This window comes from Schistocerca americana, chromosome 7 (genome assembly GCF_021461395.2).
Source record: "Schistocerca americana isolate TAMUIC-IGC-003095 chromosome 7, iqSchAmer2.1, whole genome shotgun sequence".
Lineage (NCBI taxonomy): Eukaryota > Metazoa > Arthropoda > Insecta > Orthoptera > Acrididae > Schistocerca > Schistocerca americana.
In genome coordinates, this window is record NC_060125.1 from 220,319,260 (window position 1) to 220,341,079 (window position 21,820).

The window sequence follows — 21,820 nt, forward strand, 5'->3', positions numbered from 1 at the left end:
AAAGAGGAACAACTTACAGTCTTTGACGGTAATTTCTGGAAGATTAAGCTCAGTTGTCTGTTCTTAGGATCTTTGTAGTCTCTGATGGCATCATAAAACATACGTAATTTTTGTGATAATGCTGTTGCATTGCTGACCTTCCTGGGTTTTGTCCTGTAAGTGATTTATTTTATTTTTATTTTATACACCTAGTTCCGTATGGGCAAATTGAGGAGCAAGTCTCCATGGTCATGGAATGAGTCAGTACATAAATTAACATCAGAAAAATTAATAACAGATAAAATAAAATTAACATAAGTCCTGTGCAGATGACAAGCTGCTGAGTACACACTAATGTGATCAACAACGGAACATAAGAATTTGATTAATTTTTTGTCAGGAGCTCCCCAACAGAATAGGAGTGTGCCATGAGGAAACTCTTCAATTTAGACTTGAAATTGTGTGTGTTACTGCCAAGATTTTTTAATTCTTGTGGTAGCTTCTCGAAAATGGATGCACCAGAACACTGCACACGTTCCTGCACATGAGGCAAGGAGGTGCGCTCCAAATGCAGGTTTTGTATCTGTCTAGTATTAACCGAGTGAAAGCTGCTAATTCTTGGGACTAAACTCGTAGTGTTAACAAGAAATTACATTAAAGAAAATATACACTAAGAGGCCAATGTGTGAATTTCCAGACTCCTGAACATGGATTAACAAGAGGTTCACCATCTAATACCACAGGCTGGTCGAACTGCCCACTTCTGAGACAAAAAATTCCCTTTGTGAATAGTTAGCTTTTGTGTGAGAGACAACCACACTGCAAAAATCAGCCTCTCATCAAAAGCAAATCTAAACACTAAATTTTAAATAGGGCATACCATAATATCTAATGAGGGCAGATTTTGATGGAATTCAGATTCCTAACAGCTTTTCCAACTGAGTTTATGGCATCAGATATGGGTCAAGTCACTGCTGGTCCACACTAAGAGTGCTAATACCACGTTTTGAATAGGGCAAAGAAAAAAGAAGAAGAAGAAGAAGAAGAAGAAGAAACATTAATACTGGGCCACAGCTGTCATAAATTGTGGCAAGAATTCTGCTAATGTTGACCAAGTAATTTAAGACATATCAAGGAGCAAAAGATACTTGGTGAAGCACAAGTTGTAAATCCAAAGAAAAATTAATGTAACTGAGATGAAGAAGTAGTCAGTAACAGACACAAAGACCAAAGAAATAATGAGATGTGCAAAAAGTGAAACCACACCAAACTACACTGAGCACACTAATCTGCAAAATTACTAGATGGATTTTCATGAAGTTTACACAGGTAATTTTAACGTGGCTTGGGGCAAGGAACGCACACACTTTATTTCATCAAAATCAGAACACAGAAAAAAAGGACATCATAATTTGAAGTTTTATCTAAAATTGTCTTCTCAGCTTAGTAGCAAACTCAGTTACAGATGTATATTCGGAAGTTAAGTCAGTGACAGAATTAAGTACTGCAATCTTACCTTTACAAATACAAACTAAAAGCAAATTTACTTGTCTACAATACAAGGATCCACAGATTTCACTTTGTGTATTAAAAACTGAACAGCACTACTTTGGTTCTCACAATAGCTTTTATTTATATTCTTTGTTAGCGAAAACAAATTGATTGAAAATTCCTTGTGTTCTGGGTGTCTACTAATTACATTTTGATTTTTTTTTAGCGAATATAAATTCCTAGAAAACAGTAAGTCTTTCTGTGTCCACCACAATGGCTGAAATCTCAGGATTAAGTGGACTCAAGAATCCAATGAAGACCCTGATGCAGGAATTGCTGTGGCTTTAGAACATCAGACTTTAACTCACTCTTTGGGAACTCCTTCCAAAAGAGAGGTGTGACTTAACTCAGATCAAGAGCATCAACCATTATCTCACTTGTCAGAAACTTTCACTCATACAGGCTTAAAGCTACTTCTCTCCAATGTATCATCATAGAAGCTGAAATATTTATGGGAAGTGGTGAAGGCAAGCAAGTTTTTATACCCCGAATCCTGCTTACCACTAACAATTTGTCATGCACAACTCCTGGTGAGCTTACATTATAGTGTGACCATAAACAAAGGCCAAGTCCGGATGCTGCATGCATAGACCTTAGTGTCAGTTGCTTTTTGCACAGCCGATGCTACATGGCTCTCTTCCGTGTCAGTGAAGCAAGCAAGATCTTCATTAATGTCCTTACTCATCCTAGTTCAAATGTTGTATACAAAGAAGCTTTGAAAGTCCAACAATAAATTCCCCATCTATGAAGCCTTGGGTACAGCTGTAAGTATATATCTGGGTAACACCGGGTTTCTCAGCTGGTAACAAAATAAATGCCAAAAGACTATGATTATGAGAATGATAAAAGTTCTTTAAAAAATTGGCTCATGATGAAAATGTAGGTGATAAAATATTTTAGGGCAAATAAAAGCAAGAAAAAGTAGATGATTCAGAACCATCTGTAACGTATAAAGAACTACAAACAGTACTTTGAAAGTTGAAGAAATAAAAAGAAAAATAATTCTCCCCCACCCCCCCCTCCACACACACACACACACACACACACACACACACACACACACAGTATTAAGAAGTATCTGTCAAAGAACAATATCCATGAACAAACACTAGATGATCTTATTATTTACTGCCAGAACCATTGAAAGGAGCTATACAACAGCCAGGTTGTAGTATACCCCCTTAATTTTATGGTTACAATTTCCCTGTTAACATGCGATTTCAGTCCTATACTGCACAAAAGGATGTTGTTTGTAATCAGTAACTCTTGCCATCCATCAGCCTTCAACATATTGTTGGCATATTTGGAATTGCAGTCTCACATTTCCCAGTCTATAGATCTACATCTACATTTATACTCCGCAAGCCACCCAACGGTGTGTGGCGGAGGGCACTTTACGTGCCACTGTCATTACCTCCCTTTCCTGTTCCAGTCGCGTATGGTTCGCGGGAAGAACGACTGTCTGAAAGCCTCCATGCGCGCTCTAATCTCGCTAATTTGACATTCGTGATGATCTCGGGAGGTATCAGTAGGGGGAAGCAATATATTCGATACCTCATCCAGAAACGCACCCTCTCGAAACCTGGCAAGCAAGCTACACTGCGATGCAGAGCACCTCTCTTGCAGAGTCTGCCACTTGAGTTTGTTAAACATCTCCGTAACGCTATCATGGTTACCAAATAACCCTGTGACGAAACACGCCTCTCTTCTTTGGATCTTCTCTGTCTCCTCCGTCAACCCGATCTGGTACGGATCCCACACTGATGAGCAATACTCAAGTATAGGTCGAACAAGTGTTTTGTAAGCCACCTCCTTTGTTGATGGACTACATTTTCTAAGGACTCTCCCAATGAATCTCAACCTGGTACCCGCCTTACCAACAATTAATTTTATATGATCATTCCACTTCAAATCGTTCCGCATGCATACTCCCAGATATTTTACAGAAGTAACTGTTACCAGTGTTTGTTCCGCTATCATATAATCATACAATAAAGGATCCTTCTTTCTATGTATTCGCAATACATTACATTTGTTTATGTTAAGGGTCAGTTGCCACTCCCTGCACCAAGTGCCTATCCGCTGCAGATCTTCCTGCATTTCGCTACAATTTTCTAATGCTGCAACTTCTCTGTATACTACAGCATCATCCGCGAAAAGCCGCATGGTACTTCCGACACTATCTACTAGGTCATTTATATATATTGTGAAAAGCAATGGTCCCATAACACTCCCCTGTGGCACGCCAGAGGTTACTTTAACGTCTGTAGACGTCTCTCCATTGATAACAACATGCTGTGTTCTGTTTGCTAAAAACTCTTCAATCCAGCCACACAGCTGGTCTGATATTCCGTAGGCTCTTACTTTGTTTATCAGGCGACAGTACGAACTGTATCGAACGCCTTCCGGAAGTCAAGAAAAATAGCATCTACCTGGGAGCCTCTATCTAATATCTTCTGGGTCTCATGAACAAATAAAGCGAGTTGGGTCTCACACGATCGCTGTTTCCGGAATCCATGTTGATTCCTACATAGTAGATTCTGGGTTTCCAAAAACGACATGATACTCGAGCAAAAAACATGTTCTAAAATTCTACAACAGATCGACGTCAGAGATATAGGTCTATAGTTTTGCGCATCTGCTCGACGACCCTTCTTGAAGACTGGGACTACCTGTGCTCTTTTCCAATCATTTGGAACCTTCCGTTCCTCTAGATACTTCCTGTACCAGAACATGGTTTACCTCCAAGTCTTTGCACCCTCTTTCTACTGACTAACACACCCCCAGCTGTCTGTCCTTTCTTCCAGTATCTCTTTCTCTCTTCTTGACCTGGTTCCTTATAAGGATATCTCTGTGTACAAAACACGAGGTCAACATTTGCTTTTTTTACACTGAACTTGATGCAGTCCACATTGTAATTATTTCTATGGTTTGCAGGTGCTAGTTGTTATTTAACTGAACACTATCAACCTTCCTGCTATGTTGCTCTGATGTGAGAGATGTCCTACCACACAAAAATACTTTTTCCTTAACAGTCATACTATTTTGTGGCAAAAGAATCTTTACTTCCAAAATGTCACTCCGTCTTTTGCTGTGGGAAAACAGCCCTGTTAATACTTGGGGGGGGGGGGGGGGGGGGGGGGGGGGGGGGGGAACCATTTTCTTTAAGTCTTCGGCGGGTTTTCCGCAATTCAGATGTTCATTCCCACTTAACATGTTTATAACCTAGTATGATCATCAAAAAACCAATTTTACAACTAAAACAAACAACACATGAATATGCGCCAAAGTAAGTTCTGTAGCAGTAACCATCAATCCAATTACACAAGAAGTTAAAGCCTATGTGCATACCTTTTCTGAAACCATGGGTTTATTCAAACATTTCTGCAAATACTAGTGGCCTGTACACACTAAATACATCACACTTTAGTGAAACAACAACAATGAGGCATAGAAAAAAATGCCTTTAAGTATACTCTACAAACTATCAAATCAGAACACTAAAACGTCTATCAGCAGGATGTGTAGACTCTCTGTCCAAGAACTGGTCACCTTACTTCGTTGAACCAGTTTATATCCACAGAAAAGAAAGAAAGATCTAAGACTGCTTGCATTATTAAAAGAAATGATTAGTCTGCAAATATTAGAGCACAAACGTTTTCTGGCCTTGAACAATGTACTTAGAATACATTTCATTTCATCAAAATCAATCAACCAGAGGTGATGGGCAGTAAGTTTATGACAGATGAGTTCTTATATTCTGTTGGTTGAATAAAAAGGTAGAGCTCACCTACAGTTATACGAAAAATGAGATGAGGAAAATACTTTTCGAAGTGTAATGAATTCAGATGTGTCGACTCAAATAGTTTCCAGTTCTAAGGCAATCATTGGTAGTTGAAAATGTTTAGCATACAAATATTTGCTGCATCATTATCATATTTTTTGAGACTAACTTTCTACATGATTTTTTTGCTGTTGAATATAAGGAATCTGTAGTATGCTGCTTGTCAGCAGCTATCAAGTTGATCAAATTTGATTAAACTTCCCACAATGTAGACATTATTCAAGGTAAAAAAAATAGAGATAAACAGACAGATCCCATCAAGAAGATATCTGTAACAAACATTGGGAAAATGTGCCACTCGATAAATCTAAAATATCATCCAGTAACGACAACGGCATGACTTACAGTGCACTATGCTCCACATTGTAATCTCATTTTCTTTGACTAAACTTGTAAAAAAATTATCTACTATTCTATTCAAATTTAAATTCACATTTATATACACTACATTTTAGAAAAATTTAACACTATAGGCAACACGTCAAAAATTATATCTTACACTCTAGGTGTCTTCTTGACACTCTCTTGTAAGGCTCCTAGTTCCTTCACCTTTTCCATCAGAACTTCTTCTAGTTTATTTGCATCCTCATATATCATTGAGCCTTCTTCATTGTATTGACGGCAATTGTTAAACATAAGCTGAAAGCATAAAATTTAAATCATTCGTAAAACCAAAAATTATGAAATCTGAAGCAGCTTACTGGTAAGTGATTATGATTGATCAACATCAAACATTTCTGAGTAATGAATTACACATTGAGAAGATACAATCAAATCCAAACAAATTACTTTGAAATCTGCAATAATTTCCTCTTCTGAATTGTATTTTTCATTCTTTATATTTGCTTCAATTGTCAGCATATCTATTGGCTCTGCTATTACTTGAAAGTAGTCAGGATACAGTTTCTTTGATGGTTTCTCCATGAACATAAGAACTGGCTGACGTCCATCTTCATGCTGCAAGTATTGCATTACTTTAAAGTAAGTTCTCAAGTATACCAATTATTACAATGACCTATAACAGCAATGAAAACTTACTACATAGTCAATAAGGCATTTAAATAGTGCATGTAAGCGTTTCTTCAATGGCATATCCTCTCGGAGCTTTGTTGGCTTTGGTGTTGAGGAAGCAGACTTTCTTGTACTTTTACGTCTTGCACTTCTATCATCAGAATCATCTTCACTTTCTGAATCCTGCAGATAAAAGACATGCAATAAATACACTAACTCCACTCACATCTGAGAAACAGTATTAGGAACAACTTGACTCCTATACCTTAATGAAAATTACATGAGTCTTAGCTTGCTTCAAAGTTAACTCAAGTGTTTCAGATTTACCTCATTCCCTTCATCATCAAACTGAAGGACTATTAACATCATTTTGTGATAAGACAATTGAGGCAGCACAAGCTTCACCTTATCTACTACTGGTTTCATCTAGAAGCTACCAGATATAAGACAAAGTAAATTTTGGAGAGCAGGGGGGCTAACCTACATAGGATACCAAAAGAAAGAAAATGGGAGAACAGTTTATGACACTGTTAGATGCGAAGAGATAAGCAAGGTCTGAATAGACTGGAACTGTCAAAAAGAATGCAATTCAGAATCAGAAATATGTATAACAAGTGCCTGAACTGTGTTATAATAGATGACAAAAATTCAAAATTGTTTAGAACATATAGAAGGGTCTGACAAGGAAGTGCACTCTCACCAGTGCTCTTGAACACAGTTACGAATGACATCACGAGGAAAGTTCATCAAGAGTCATCAGCAGAAGATATGAAAACCATAGCATACACATGCAGTGTGATGATATGAGAAGACAACAAGCAGAAATTGGAAAAAAACACACAAATGTCTGTCAGAGGGTAATTTAAGACGCAGTCCTGCAATAAGCTTAACGAAAAGTGAGGAAATAAAAATCAGCAGAGAAAATGAAGGATTTATAAGGGGCATTCAAAAAGAAACGAGCCGGAGTCTGGAATATGCAAACCAGTGACATGAGGGTAATATCATGACATGTATAACGAGTTGTGGTTCCAACCAGAGTGTGGATGTTCACAGCCCATCGCTAGAGGGCATGTGTGCACGTCATGTGACTATACAGAACTAGCAGAAGCATGCATCAATCATCAAACATTGCCAGTCACATTGCAAACAGTGACATGGAGATGTCAAAAGAAGGGCAAAGAGTGTCGTCCATTTTCTGACAACTCAAGGAGTAGGAGGAACAGACATTTATCAACGAACGTCACAAGTGTACAGCGAACACTGCAGGTCCCTTGCATGGGTCGAGGAGTGGCACAAGAGCTTCAGGGAAGGACGGGTGTCACTAGCCGATGATGCATGGTCTGGAGCACCACACTGCATTACCGATGACATCATCCAGCTGGTGGATGCACTCATTACCCAGGACTGCTGAGTGACAGTGAAAGCCATAGCCGCCGGATTAAGCATCTTGAAGGAACGACTGCACATGCGCAAAGTGTGTGTCCAATGGGTGCCCCACAGTCTTCAACCACACCAGGAAGCATGTCATGGGAATGGTTCACTGTCCTGCTCATTTGCAGCGCTATGCTAGGGAAGGGAATGCATTCCTGGCACGAGTGGTGGCTGGAGATGACACAATAACTCATCACTTTGAACCAGAATCAAAATGACAAAGTCTCCAGCAGAAACATCCAGGGTCACCACTACCAAAAAAGCCAAGGCCATCCACACGAGTGCAGGAAAGGTTATCCTGACATTCTCCTTTGACCAAGATGGGCCCCTTCTGATTTACTTCCTGCAGCACGGGAAAACAGTGTTACTCGCAAACCTTGACCACCCTTCGCCAAGCGATCAAATCAAAACAACCCGGTAATTTCACCTATGGGGTCATTCTGCTCCACTGCAATGCAAAGCCTCATACAGCCAACACAGTCGCAGCACTCCTGCAGAAATTCAAATGTGAGGTTCTTGGCCACCCACCATACAGTCCGGACCTCTCTCCCTGCGATTACACCATTTTTTGTCCCCTTAAAAAGGCTCTGAGGGGCAAACGATTCACCTTGGACAACAAGGTCCAGCTATATGTGCTGAACTGGTTAACTTCACAGCTCTGGGGATTTTATGAGACAGCCATTCACTGCCTTGTGTCACAGTGGGTCAAGTATCTCAACAGCCACAGTCAGTACTTCTAACATACATGTACTGGTTTCCGTAATTATGCCTCTGGCTTGTTTCTTTTTGAACGCCCCTTATAAGTTGTAATCAAAAATTTATTAAAGAAGCAGATGCTTTCAAATATCTAGGAAGTAAGCCAACAGGGGGAAAAAAACATCAGTTTCTGGGAAGGGGGCAGAAAACTAATACAAGTACAAAGTCTCTTGCGAAGGAGTCCTTGTATAAAAAGCTGTGCGTTTACTTGCCACAGTAAATTCAGATAAAGTTCCAAGCTTTTGATGATTGCCTCAGTCGCTGTTGTCAGGAGCTAAGTCTGCGTATCATTAAACTGGTAAGACTCCCACTTTTACAACCGTAGGACAGACCCTTATTGGCCATAATACATCATGACAACGGAAATAGCGCATACTGAAGTGGCACACCCTACATCCATAGTTATCTTTGTGCTACCACTCGCATCAGGTGGTAAACTGTGAGATGTCTTCCTCCAATCGCTTTCTTTATCAAATGCGCACTTTTGTGAATCGCTAAGTGCACAGCTGGTGACTCTATTAAAGTTGTTTTGTCATAGTCTAACTTCAAGGGCTTTCCTGACCAGAGTCCCAACAGTTCCATGTTTGTGAATTACTTTGATCTGATCAAACAAAATAGTGTGTTTAACAGGCTGCAGTTGCCCACCGCACATTTTTGAAATTCTGCATTTACGATGACACTGTCAGCAACAATCCGTAGAGACTGGCCCACATAAATTTTGCCACACTTGCAAGGACTATTATAAACTCCTGTTACTCTCAGGCTGAGTATATCTTTAACGGGCGACAAGATTTCTTTGATTTTCTTGGGTGGCCAGAACACTGGTCTGATTCCTTGCCTGTTTAGGACTCCTGTTACTAGCTGTTGCATTGCAGAAATGAAGTCGCATTATACGTCTCTGTCCTGGGCCTTGTTCAATATCATCACATCTTGGTTCATTCAACATCTCTGACCTAATATCATACGAGAATACCCATTCCTTCTGAACACCATTATCGGACAATTAATCTTGGACACAAGGTGGGCCTTGCCTGAAATAGTCTGGCTTATGTAATAAGGTGTTCAGCACAACTCTCTTGCAAGCTGGATGATGAAAGCTACACCTGTTGAGGTACCGGTCTGTTTTTGTCAGTTTTCTACACACAGAATGGCTGATTTGTGCAATAAATTTCCGTTTGACCAACACATCTAAGAAACAGGGTGTATACGAGGACAATGGAAAAAAATTCCCAGATTTTTCCCGGATTTACCAGTTAAACAAACACTTTCTCCTGGGTGAAAACACACTTTTTTTCCATGTTAAGTGACAGTATATTTTCCCTCGGAACTGTAAAACTTATCAATCCTTTGAATGGTTATGGTTTTATACATGAGCGTAGAATTTCCCGGTGTTTTAGAAAACAAAATTCAGGGAAAAAGACATGTTTTGGCAATATCTTTTGTGCAGCAACATGTACATTTCATATTTTTGTTTTATGATAGCATACATTGGAATTCCACTAAACACTGCATGTTAATTTCCGAATCACTGAAATCGAGATTCCAATTCGCTTTGGTAAGACAGTCATAGCTCATGTCACACGATCTCGCCCGACGATGACAGCGGATATTCAGAGCATTTTCACGTGATGTAGTCAGCCAACAGCAACATCACTGTTAAGTAACACGAACACACAAACAGGTAAAAAAACAATCTATGATTTAAGAAATTCATGGTACATTCTCGCACATAGTTCACCTTACATAATAGGATAGTTACTTTGAAAGTAACACTTTTCAAACCACTATTCACAATATTTTCCCATGACCTGTTAGAAATCAGAATGTTTCAGCAGTTGCCACAGAGCGCAAGTAACAGGCAACACCGCACTTGCGTGGCTACCATGATGTAGGAAGCCCATATGTACGTACGTGTAAAACACTAAAATATCATACATTATGTCATAAAAGAAACAACACATCAGAGGATAGTCTAAAGGCATCGGAATATCATGAACCACACTAAAATTTGCACTTTTTTTTAAAGTGCATAATTAAAGTGCACATTCGTATGTCCAGATTCCCAATGAAGTAGACCTCGACCTGATATTAAGCTTTTCAGTGTGGGTTTTGGGACGAAAATTTTCTTGGAGCACCATTGCTGTATTATATCATGTTTGGTTCTTTATTATGGCATAATGCTGTATGCTAGAAGATGAAAACGTGCACTTGAAATGCAGCAAACAGTTGAACTGTGGAATTAAACATTTAGTTTCAAATACATTGACTGCTTCTGCAGAAAAGGTTAATAAAATCAAATTTCTTTAGCAAACAGACAAAAATAACTTCATTGTTCTGCAAGGCAATTAATGCTTGACTGTCAGACAGGTGGAAGTAAAATAAAATCTGAAATTAATAACATATTTTAGCCTTCTGTAATTATGTGAATGTATTTTAATTCAGTTGATAGCTCCCGGCCACAGATACCCGTTTTGTTTCCATTTGACGTGAGAGTAAAAGAAGGGGAAACAGCAAAAATCACTAAATGTAAGCATGGGTCACGTGGAGACTATCCACTATAACTCAGACTGCTCTGCGCATCAGCCCCGGATCTAAAATATTTGCGAACCGAGTCAAACTAAAAAGAAAAACGAATTTTCGAAAATATGTTCATCTTGTAATGCACATGCTTCTGAAGAGTCTGAAAAATAAAACATATGTGTTCGAGGAAATGTAAGACATGTTATTTGGTCTTAAGTGTGCCAAAGTGCAGTGCCACGCCTCTTCATACAGCATTCTTCTATAGCACATCGCTGTATTTCACTCAGTGGAATTGTAACACATATATTTTGTAATGGATGCCATCAAACCTACACAGGACAGTGGAAATTGAAATGTCCTGTGTTGCTTCTCCTGCTCCCAGTCGGCTCATTTGAAAGCCTGCCCCCTTTTTCAATCGCAATGAATAGCGAATGGGATTACTTGTAATCAGGAGAACAAGAACTCTTCAGAAAATTTGCTATCTTTATTGCCTACTGGCTAATAACTTGCTGTTTTGTGTGACATAAAATTAAATGCAGGATACATAAAACCAATAAAGACAAGAGACAAGCAAGAAAGTACACATTTCTTCAATACTTAGCTAATAGCATTTTTTTTTTCCTCTCTAATCTTGGTACAGCTTTACATGGCGTGCTTTCCCTTCTGCGAAAGAATCTGTTACCTTATCAAAGTTCATCACAGGTTTTGCTACACGAAAAATCGAAATGTCATTATCTAATACTGAAAAAGCTGTGAATACAAATAATACCCAAGAACAGGTTTCTCGATCTGATTACGTCTATTTTGTCACTGTCTGCTAGATAAACGAAATAGGCTTGCCTAATATTGCAGCAATTTTATAACACACACCAAATTAACAAGAATGTTTTGGCACAAATGGACATTTTTATAACACGACAGAATATTCACTAAGTACCAATATCAAATGCCTATTAGGCCTACTACAAGCAAAAAGCTTTATGTTAGGAAACAGTTTCACATTTCATTCATACGCACCAGTTTCTCAAGCACGAGATCGAAAAGTAGTATTACGAAATTTTTATATAAATTTGGAATCGTCATATTCTTCCATAATGTCCCTGTTTCTTCTCCTTCCTCGTTCTAACAAACAATCTTGTCATCAACAATTCTGTAGCTATTCCTGCCATTGTCAAAATTTGTTCGCCGATTAACTTCACTAACCCTGCCAGAATCACAGGTTTAGTTATCCCGCGATTATTCTCTGTTTAGGCGTTGTTACATGATCGTACACCAAGTTTTCTGCGTTATTTCCGGCTGGTAGCCGGGGACTGTACAACTGGTCCTTACTAGTGTAACAATGTCGCCAAAAAATTTCTGTCAAAATTTCATTTTCTTGGATACATCGAGAAGATACTATGTAATCTTTCTCACCTGTTATTCCTGTTAATGGTTTATTTCAATTCTGGTAGTCTGAATCTATGGATTTCACTGGTAATTATAACAACACTGATCATTCGCAAACCCAATCAACCACATAATCAGACAGCGACTGGCATTCATCCGTTTGGCTTTACTTCGCTCAGTTCATACAGACCCATCCCCTTTTGTCTGCAGAAAGTTTATTTCTAAATGCGACAAGGATTCTCCTGACAGAGACATCACGTACACTATGCACACGTTCAAAAATCAACTGATGATTCATTCAGAAATCAACTTAAAAATGCGTTCAAAAATGTTTAAAAACCTATAGGGATGCATTTCAAAATCATATGGATAATCGATAGACCAACGTGCGCTGGATGCTAGGCGCTTTGTGAAACAAGTTTGTTTCCTCAAAAATATGAATTTGGCACCCCCTTTTCCTGGTAGCATCTAGTTGCTCGCTGCGACTGCTTGCACAGTGAACAGCCACATTCCTGTAGCCAGAGGCGGGAGAACCAACTACTCAAATGCGACTCAACTGAGCATGCACATGAGCCCACTCTAAACTGCTAAAACAAATCTAATGTAAACAGTCGTGACTTCACACTCACACTCATCGGAGGCAATTTGTTGTTATGAAGCATTGCAAAGTCTTCCTAAAACCTTTGGCACATTTTGCTGTTGGCAGACGCTTGCATGAGCACTGTGTGTCATTGTTGTATACGGCGCATTTCCTTTGCAATTTAAGTTATTTTCGATTTTCTCTCTCGTTTATGTTTTATTGTTGAAGTATTATTCTGCAGTACCAGGATACAGTAATATCCTTTGGTAGAGTATCGGTTCTTACCACTCAAAATTTTAAAAATTAACTGAAAACTAAAACAATGAAAAAATCCCGGAATTCTAAAAAATTCCGGGGTTTCTCCCAGATGAAAAGACTCTCGGGTTTTTCCCGGTCTCCCGTTTGTCCTGGGTCGTATACACCCTGAAGAATGGTTACTTCCCATCCTTGTCAACTTCCGTTGTAAATCTTATGTTAGGAAGTATACCTTTCAAATGGTCAACAAACTGCTGCAGCGCACCATTACCACATGTGCCTAGGTTAAAAATGTATCGCCAACATATCTAAAGAAGCAGGATGGGCAGGAGGGAGTACTGTTCGACTCTCATTCTTACAAATCTTCCATGAAAAAGTTGGCTACAGGAAGTGAAAGTGGTGAACACATGGCTGTTCCATCAGTCATTTCATAATAATTTCCACTGTACAAAATGTAGGCTCTCCTCCAAGTATGTCAAAATAATTTGAAAATTTCAGGCGAGTGGCCAAAAGTCTTAATGTGTTTTCCACTGGTCCTTCGTAAACAGGGAGGTCATGTCGAGGTTGACCATGACTTTACTTGGCCCTATCCTGATCTGCTTTATGATACCAACGAACATTTGAGAGTTCTTCATATGATGGCTACAGCAGCTGATTACAGGTGTTAATAATTTACTTAAGTACTTTGCCTACCTGTATATAGGAAAGCTGACATCACTAACAACTGGTCTCATTCGTATGCCATGTTTGTGTATTTTAGGTAGACCATTAAACCTGGGTGACCTACATGCTCCCGGCCTCAAATTCTTCACAAGTTCTTCAGGGAGTCCAGAGTTCTTTCGTAGCTCCTCCATCTTCCTGCTAGCTGCCAATGTTAGATCCTATCTGAGAACCCAGTACGTACTACCTCCCAGTAACAAACGCATTTTCATATGATGATCTATAGCATTGGGTGTCCGCCTCAGTAGCCAAGTTGGCAGCGCAATGGGATGCCATGGAAAGGGGCCCATGTTCTATTCCCGGCTGGGTTGGAGATGTTCTCCACTCAGGGACTGGGTGTTGTGTTTTGCCTTCATCATCATCATCCTCATCTCATCTAACGGAGTGGTGACTGGAAGGGCATCCGGCCAACCCTTAAATTAACCATGCCAAATCCAACCATAACCATGACGACCCCACGATAATGCTGGACAAAGGCACAAGAAAAAGAAGACGAGAATTATAGTATTGAGCATAACTGTAACATTCTCCTAATTGGCCAGCAAGATAACTAACTCTTCACTTTTCTTTAATGGTTTCAGTCACTGTTTCTCCACTCTTCTAACAATGGACTTAACAGGCCTGGCTGTTTCTTTAGAGATAGAAAACTGCTCAAAATTTTACTACCGTGTATCAGACATAATTAGGAATTGTAAATTACTTTCCAAAGTGAAATCATATTATTATATTATCTACTAATTCTGACCTAGGGTTCAGAATATTGGACTTGGACAAAGGAAGAGGCGAGTGGAATACAAGCATCAGAGATGTATTTTCTATGAGGGATCCAGGTGATGAGACGAGAAGGGATAGGATAAGAAATGAAACTGGAACTGCTTCAGATCAATCTCCAAAAAAATTATGGAAAGAAATATGCTGAACTGATATGGACACATTCAAAGAATGGGCACAGAAAGACTACCAAGAAGAGCTGGAATGGGTAGATAATCTGGAATAATATCAACTGGAAGAGCACAAACAAGATGGAGAGCCCATGAGAACGATGATATGAATTGGAGAGGACTACAATGGGAGGAAATGGTGAAAGAAACAAAAGGTTTCAGAAAGGATAAGAAGAAAAAGAAGAAGACAAAGAAGAAGAAGAAGAAAATGGAATGAAAACAAAAATAAAAGAGGTAAGAAAATTCCAGAGACTAAAAACAATCAACTAAAAGTTGAAAATACAAGAAAAAAGTATGCAAGCTGTACAGCATTTTGTTAGTGGTGTGTACCAGTTCCCATCTGTGACTCAAGTTGGGACAAAGCTACCTATAGATGGCATTTAACAATACTTTTAATGATTTCACAGAAAATACCTTAGGTTCTACTTCATAATAGTGAGAAATTTCTGAAATATTGTCAGAATTCCACAGTACAAATATATTGCCAAAGATTTCAAACAATCCAGTTATGCGGGACGATCATAAAATAATGCTTCTTGTTTTAGTTTTGTAAAAAACCATAACTAAGAGACATATCCGGAAAGTTAGTACCATTTTATAAAAACAACTCCTAAAAACTTTTCCAAACCAAAATTTATTTTTACAAGAAACAGCATTTCTTAAACTATTTTTCTACACAGTTGCCACCAATATTCACACACTTGTCATAGCACGAAACCAACTTTTCTATGCCCTCTTCATGCTGCCAATGAAGACAGCCACTGCCGAATACCATGTTTTGTGTTGTCGTTGCTGTCAAAGTGCCCTCCTCCAATATTATGCTTCAGGTTAAAGAACAAGTAGTAATCAAAATGTGCAAGGTGAGGGACTGTAGTCCGGGTGATCAAACTGCCGCCAATCGAGTTATTGAAGGTTTTGAGTGACACCAGCAGAATGTCATGAAGCAACATAATGCATTTACTGAGCATTCCACGCCTTTTGTTTTGAATTGCATATTGAAGTTTTCTTAATTTTTCACAGTATTGAACCACATTGATGGTTTCACCCCCGGGAAGGAACTCAACAAGCATATTACCCTGTATGTCCCAGAACACAGTGCACAGAATTTTTTGTCCTGACAATGTTGTTTTCAATTTTTACTTTTTGACAGATTGTGTCACCTCTCCATCAACTTTTGTTTTGATTTTGGAGTGACATGAGAAACCGAAGTTTCATCACCTGTCCCAATTCTGCTTAAGAAGTAATCTCCCTCATCACTGCATTGAGTAAGAAATGTCAAAGCACTGTCAAATCGCTTCGTTTTATGGACATCCATAAGCATTTTCCGAACCTAACAGGAACATAATTTGCAAAAATTTAAGCAATTTGTGACAATCTCATGCAAAACAGTTTCTGAAATTTGTGGCAACTGATCACAAAGCACTCTCACGATGAACCATCTATTTTCATGAATTCTCATTGACTTTCTCAACCAAGCCATCACTGACAACAGAAGGTCGCCCAATCTGTGCTTTGTCATGAACATTGGTTCATCCATGACTGAGCTTTCTCACCACTATCTCACCACCCCATCAGTTATCACATTTTCACCATAAATCTCTAGAAGTCGACGATGAATTTCAGCTGGCTTACGTTTCTTTGCACTCAAAAATCTTATTACAGAACACACTTCACAGTCGGCGTGCTCGGACACTGTCTTACATATTTTGAAGAATAACTAAAAAATGTAAGTGCAATGCAATCCAGTTGTAATAGTGTCAGTAGAAAGACAATGAACCAGAGAAATGGGCGCGAATGTGCGTCTCTGGAATTTTCTAGAGCTGCAGTGGCAGTAGAATGAAACGGTACTTACTTTCAATCTCCTCCTACATACTTCGGGAGTATCACTGTGGTCTGTCAACCAGTTGACAACACCGTAGTATTCAAGAAATTGTTCAATACCGAACAGCTTTTTGGATGATGTCCAATTTGTATTCATGGAGGACAGGAACATTCTGGTGGACATTACAGTTGACATCAGCACAGTCAGGTTGTGGGTTCGATGTTTTATGAAGGCTGTAGAGCAAGTACCACTGACAGTTCAAAAGCTGTGCAACCAACCTGTTCCTAAAGTGACTATACAAGACATCCAGAATGACCATAACATTTGTGCTGAACATAAAGTAACAGCTGGCTATGTATGTTTCAAACTTCCCAACACGAAACAAATGCAACTACTGCAATCAAAAACGGGTTATTCACAGATTTGTGCATGCCCATGCTCAGCTCTTTGAATACTGAAAAACTACAACAAACAGGGAAGGAAAAAGAAGTGATACCAACTGACGCACCACTTAAAAAGCAAACTATGTGACAGTGGATAAAACAATAATGCAAAACCCCAATGCCCAGCCAGACATGGCGAGGAGATAGGAAAGAAATTTGTTCACTGAATATAGAGCTCCGTCAAGGAGCACTACTGCAGTTGCTCAAAAGGGTTAGACACAGCAACCAAATCATATCACTTGATTAACTTATTTGTCATAGTGATAATGCACAATGGACAAAACGATTTACGACAAAACAGGACACAGGGTCAGCAGATATTTGAAAACTATAGATTCTATAGATTACTCACGAAAGGAATGCTTCTGGGAAGGAAAATTCTTGGCATTACATACATCCAGTCATCTCGGAATGGGAAAACACTGGTCCTGTATGGTTTTTGAGGAAATCTTATACTATTCTTCCTGAAAAATAGTGGCATATCCAGCTTACAACGATAGAAGGTGCTAGAGATCACACCCCTTCTCTCCAAAGACTACGACAAAGGCTCAATAATATGAGATCTGGTGACAAAAAACTAATTCTGAACAACACATACAGGTGTGAACAGGGGGCCTATTGTCCTGGAACACATTATCACGACTGGGGGAACAAATACTGTACCGTGGGATGGATGTGATCAGACAAAATGGTCACATAATTCTTGGCAGTAGTGTATCGTTCAACAGTAACCATGAGACCCATGGAATAAGATGTTATGGCCGCCCAAATCATCACTGAATCCCCCCCCCCCCCCCCCCAATCTTTCGGACCCTAATTTCACTCTTGGGATGTAAACTCTGCCAGAAGTTTGAAACACTGTGCAACAAGTCCAATTTGACCAAATGACTCTCCCACATTGCTACATATTCCAAGGTTTATGTCTTCAGCATCATGTTTTCCAGGTAAGGGAATTCGGATCACTGATGTGTGGGTCTGGAAATCCAGTTCGCATGCAATTTCCAGCTTATGGAGCTCCCTTCACGCTGTTTTGGTACTGATAGGATTCATGGGTGCAACATACAGTTCAGTAGTCACTTTTCCAGCTGTCATCTCCTATTTTTCATCACAATCCTTATCAATCACTGTCTGTCACAATCACTCAACACACACTTTCACCTACATTTTGTCGTAGTGGATAAGGTTTTTTTTTAATTTCCTTGTATGTGATATAACTCTTCAAAACAGTGCCTTTTGAAACACCAAACACATCGGCTAGCGTGCTTAAGGAAGCACCCAATTCACAAGCACCAACGATTTGCCCACATTCAAACTCACTTAGCAATGACATAATGCTCTCGTAACTACATAAAACACTGTCCTGGCCAATTACAATGTATTGAGGACATAAGAGTCATCAATTTATATTCCTCTGGGCCCACTGCACATTGATGACATCACACAGGTGCCTTTCTTTGTTAAATACAACAGCATAACCTGCAGTCTTGGCGAGCATCTGCACACGCCCCCCCCCCCCCCCCCCCACACTCACAAACACACACACACACACACACACACACACACACACAGTGAGACATTTTGCTGCCAAGGCTGATGTGAATTTGTTAGGTCACTCAGTGCTTTAGTTGATAGTGCAAACGACGATGAACAGCAAAGAGCTACTGATGCATACCAGCGGATCCAGCAAGCTGAGCACTGCAATGGACAGAACAACCACTGTTTATGAGAAATCATTACATGAGGCACTCTACACATGATAGTGAGATGCGCTACAGCATTCCTGTCAAGGCCCAGCTCCCAATATTCCTTTTCTCTCAAGATAACAACACCCGGGAAAGTGATTTTGACATAATTATTAACATAATTCATGCATCAATATTTACTTTTCAATTTCAGTGTGTGATGGAAACATGTTATTTTAGACCAAGTTTTTATGAAGGATAACTGCAATCAATTTAGTCATGGTCTAGAATATGATAAATTCTGCAAAAATAAAAGTAATAATGATATATTCACACACCTAATCCTTTTATTTGATACTGAATGCAAATGCCACACACAATAGCAATTTTACAGTTAACAATGTAACCTACGCACAGAAATTAAAGTGTTTGAGGGTAAATTTAACGATACCTCCAAAATCACCGAATGCTAATCATTGTTCCTGGCATCTGGCAATCGTATCAGTTCCCCCCATTGTGCACTATAGTGTTTGAGCAGTGATAAGGGTTGCAGCTGTGGCGATCTAATTGTTTGACCATCACATTCACATCGTGGCAGCCAAGAAGACATCTTCTGTCTCTTTAACACCGATATATTTTTCAGGGAGGAAAAATTTGAGATTTTATAATGTTCTCGAACTTTCATGAATACTAATGACTGCTTCTGATTTCTAAAGAATATTCTTTAAAACAATTTGGAAATGATACATATCACAGTCACGAAATCATCTCAACTGATGAAAAGTGCAACACAGTTATGACAGAGAAACAATTCATCAGAAAATTTTATCGACTTACAAAGGGAAGGGATAATATGGAAACAAGGAAAAACTGTGTGAGCAAACTAATTCAGAAACAAAAAAATGATGACATTCAGAGATAAACCAGTGAATACAGAATATTGATACGGGGGAGGGGGTAAGAAATTTTAAATTCATTGATATAAGAATGAATCAAGATGAAAGCATGAGCTTCCTAAAAGAACTAAAAGCTGCATCATTGCCTTTGCTCTCAAAAGCAAGACATAAGTTAAAATCTGTATAAATTTCATTATTAGTTAGACTTTTTTTTCCAATTTTGAAAACAAATGGGAAATAACACCAAGCGAAGCAGGTTCTTTTCATCTAGTTAAGGAAAATCAGCTTCTCTAATTGAATAGTACAGCTAGTATCTCAGCATCTAATTTATAAGTTGGTGCATCACACAAAAAAAAAAAAAAAAAAAAAAAAAAAAAAAAAAAAAAAAAAAAAAAAAAAAACCACAGCTGATGATATTGTAGTGCTTCAAGAATTTCGGAGTAAATTCCAGAACCACTCGGCCTTACACAGTTTCGAACACCTGATATTTTAGAGGTGAGTGAGAAAAATGAGTACAGCCTAATGCACATCCCCTATTTGTATGTACAGGTCAAAACACAGGTGAGAGAAAAAAAATGGACCCAGCAACAATGGTGGCAGACAAGTACGTGCTGTAAGGCCCACAGAGTTTCAGTGTATGGGCAGAGAAGAACAAGAAAATTTTATGTGGTATTCTGTGCTCTTTAGTGTCTGTGTTGATTTTAAAAAGACTAATGAGCAATTGAATATAGATTTCTATGTACATTTATGTACTGGACTCGCTTGAGACTGGAGACTTTTAACTTACTTCATGTCTTAGCTGTGAACGAAGCAAGACACAGGTATGATGTTCATAAATTATTTGGTTACCAAACCAATGATATTTGAATATGTGTAAATGGGTCTGATGTTTAAGGACTAAATTAGCTTGCAGAAGTTGTTGTCTGTGGAAGTTGAAAACATAAAGTGATTAAACTGAAAAGTATTCTACGAGTATCCAAATCATCTCAAGGATAGAGAAATGGTTTAATAAATTCCTTTAACCAGCTATAGTCTTTGGAGATGAAGTTTTTGGGAGATCAATGTAGCTGATTACCCAGAGAAGATAATCGGCTACACACAAGGTGCAAGTTAACTGACCTGAGAGATGTGTGAGCCTTGCAACCCAATACCACACAGTCTCTTGTCGTCCGAAAAACGTTAAAACGTGGCGACCCAAGTGACAGGGCCAAAAAGAAAAGTGGAATTTTAAAACAGAAATAGGAATAGGATATTATGAGCTGCCATAGCAACCAGGCCTAACAAGATACGAGAACTGTTTCCAGTAACTGTATTGAGTCCAATAAACCAATGGAAGAAAGTTGCAAGTGTGACGCAGTAGCAAAAGACGTGAGAAAGTAATAGCACAAAAAAAACCAGTGAGAGACCTCAACCTTTTGACTAAGAAGATTGGGTGGGGAGAATAAACTGTCTTCACACACGTACATCACACTGACGCCAACGCAGTAAGCAGGCACCGACGCCGACTGCACTAGCTGCTGCTCACCAGTGCTGACTCCACATCTGCTCGCCGCCGCTGACGCTGAAACCAACATTTGACGCTGCCGGCGCCTGTGCTGTCCACTGACGCTGATTACACATTTGCTCACCAACGCAGCTAGAACTCTACGCCGGATGAGCAAAAAACAATAATTATTTGGTAAAGTTGAGGGAACTGTTGAATGATAACCTGTTGGTATAGTTATTATACTCAGAGGCAAATTTTTTTTAATGATCATCAGAGCTAAGAGTAAAAAGAATATAGATCATGAACAGCAACTAGCAGAACCAATCACAGCTATTAAAGTGATTGGGGAAATGGCAGACTTGTCTGACTTAGTGAATTTAATTAAAGCCCAACGAGCAGATTCAGCAGCTGTAAACACTCAAATTGCTGCTTTAAGACTTTACGAAAAGAGATAGGCTCAGTAAATTCTAGATTAGATGCTAAGCTAGATGACCAGAAGGCTGATTCAGCCACTCTA

General features: G+C 39.1%; 1 protein-coding gene across 13 annotated transcripts in view; it reads right to left on the reverse strand.

Annotated features, from left to right (window-relative positions):
• The window catches only part of LOC124622653 (protein polybromo-1), a 336,599-nt gene that overhangs the window by 178,965 nt on the left and 135,814 nt on the right, over positions 1-21,820 (reverse strand). For all 13 annotated transcript variants that reach the window (XR_006980668.1, XM_047148440.1, XM_047148439.1 and 10 more), the window contains 4 exons: positions 6,413-6,568; positions 6,164-6,331; positions 5,874-6,013; positions 18-153 (listed from right to left, as the gene is read on the reverse strand). Coding sequence is in view for 12 of the 13 variants with exons in the window: in XM_047148440.1 (XP_047004396.1) it covers positions 18-153; positions 5,874-6,013; positions 6,164-6,331; positions 6,413-6,568 (600 nt within the window). In the remaining variant the exon portion in view is untranslated. The remainder of the gene's footprint in view (positions 1-17; positions 154-5,873; positions 6,014-6,163; positions 6,332-6,412; positions 6,569-21,820) is intronic.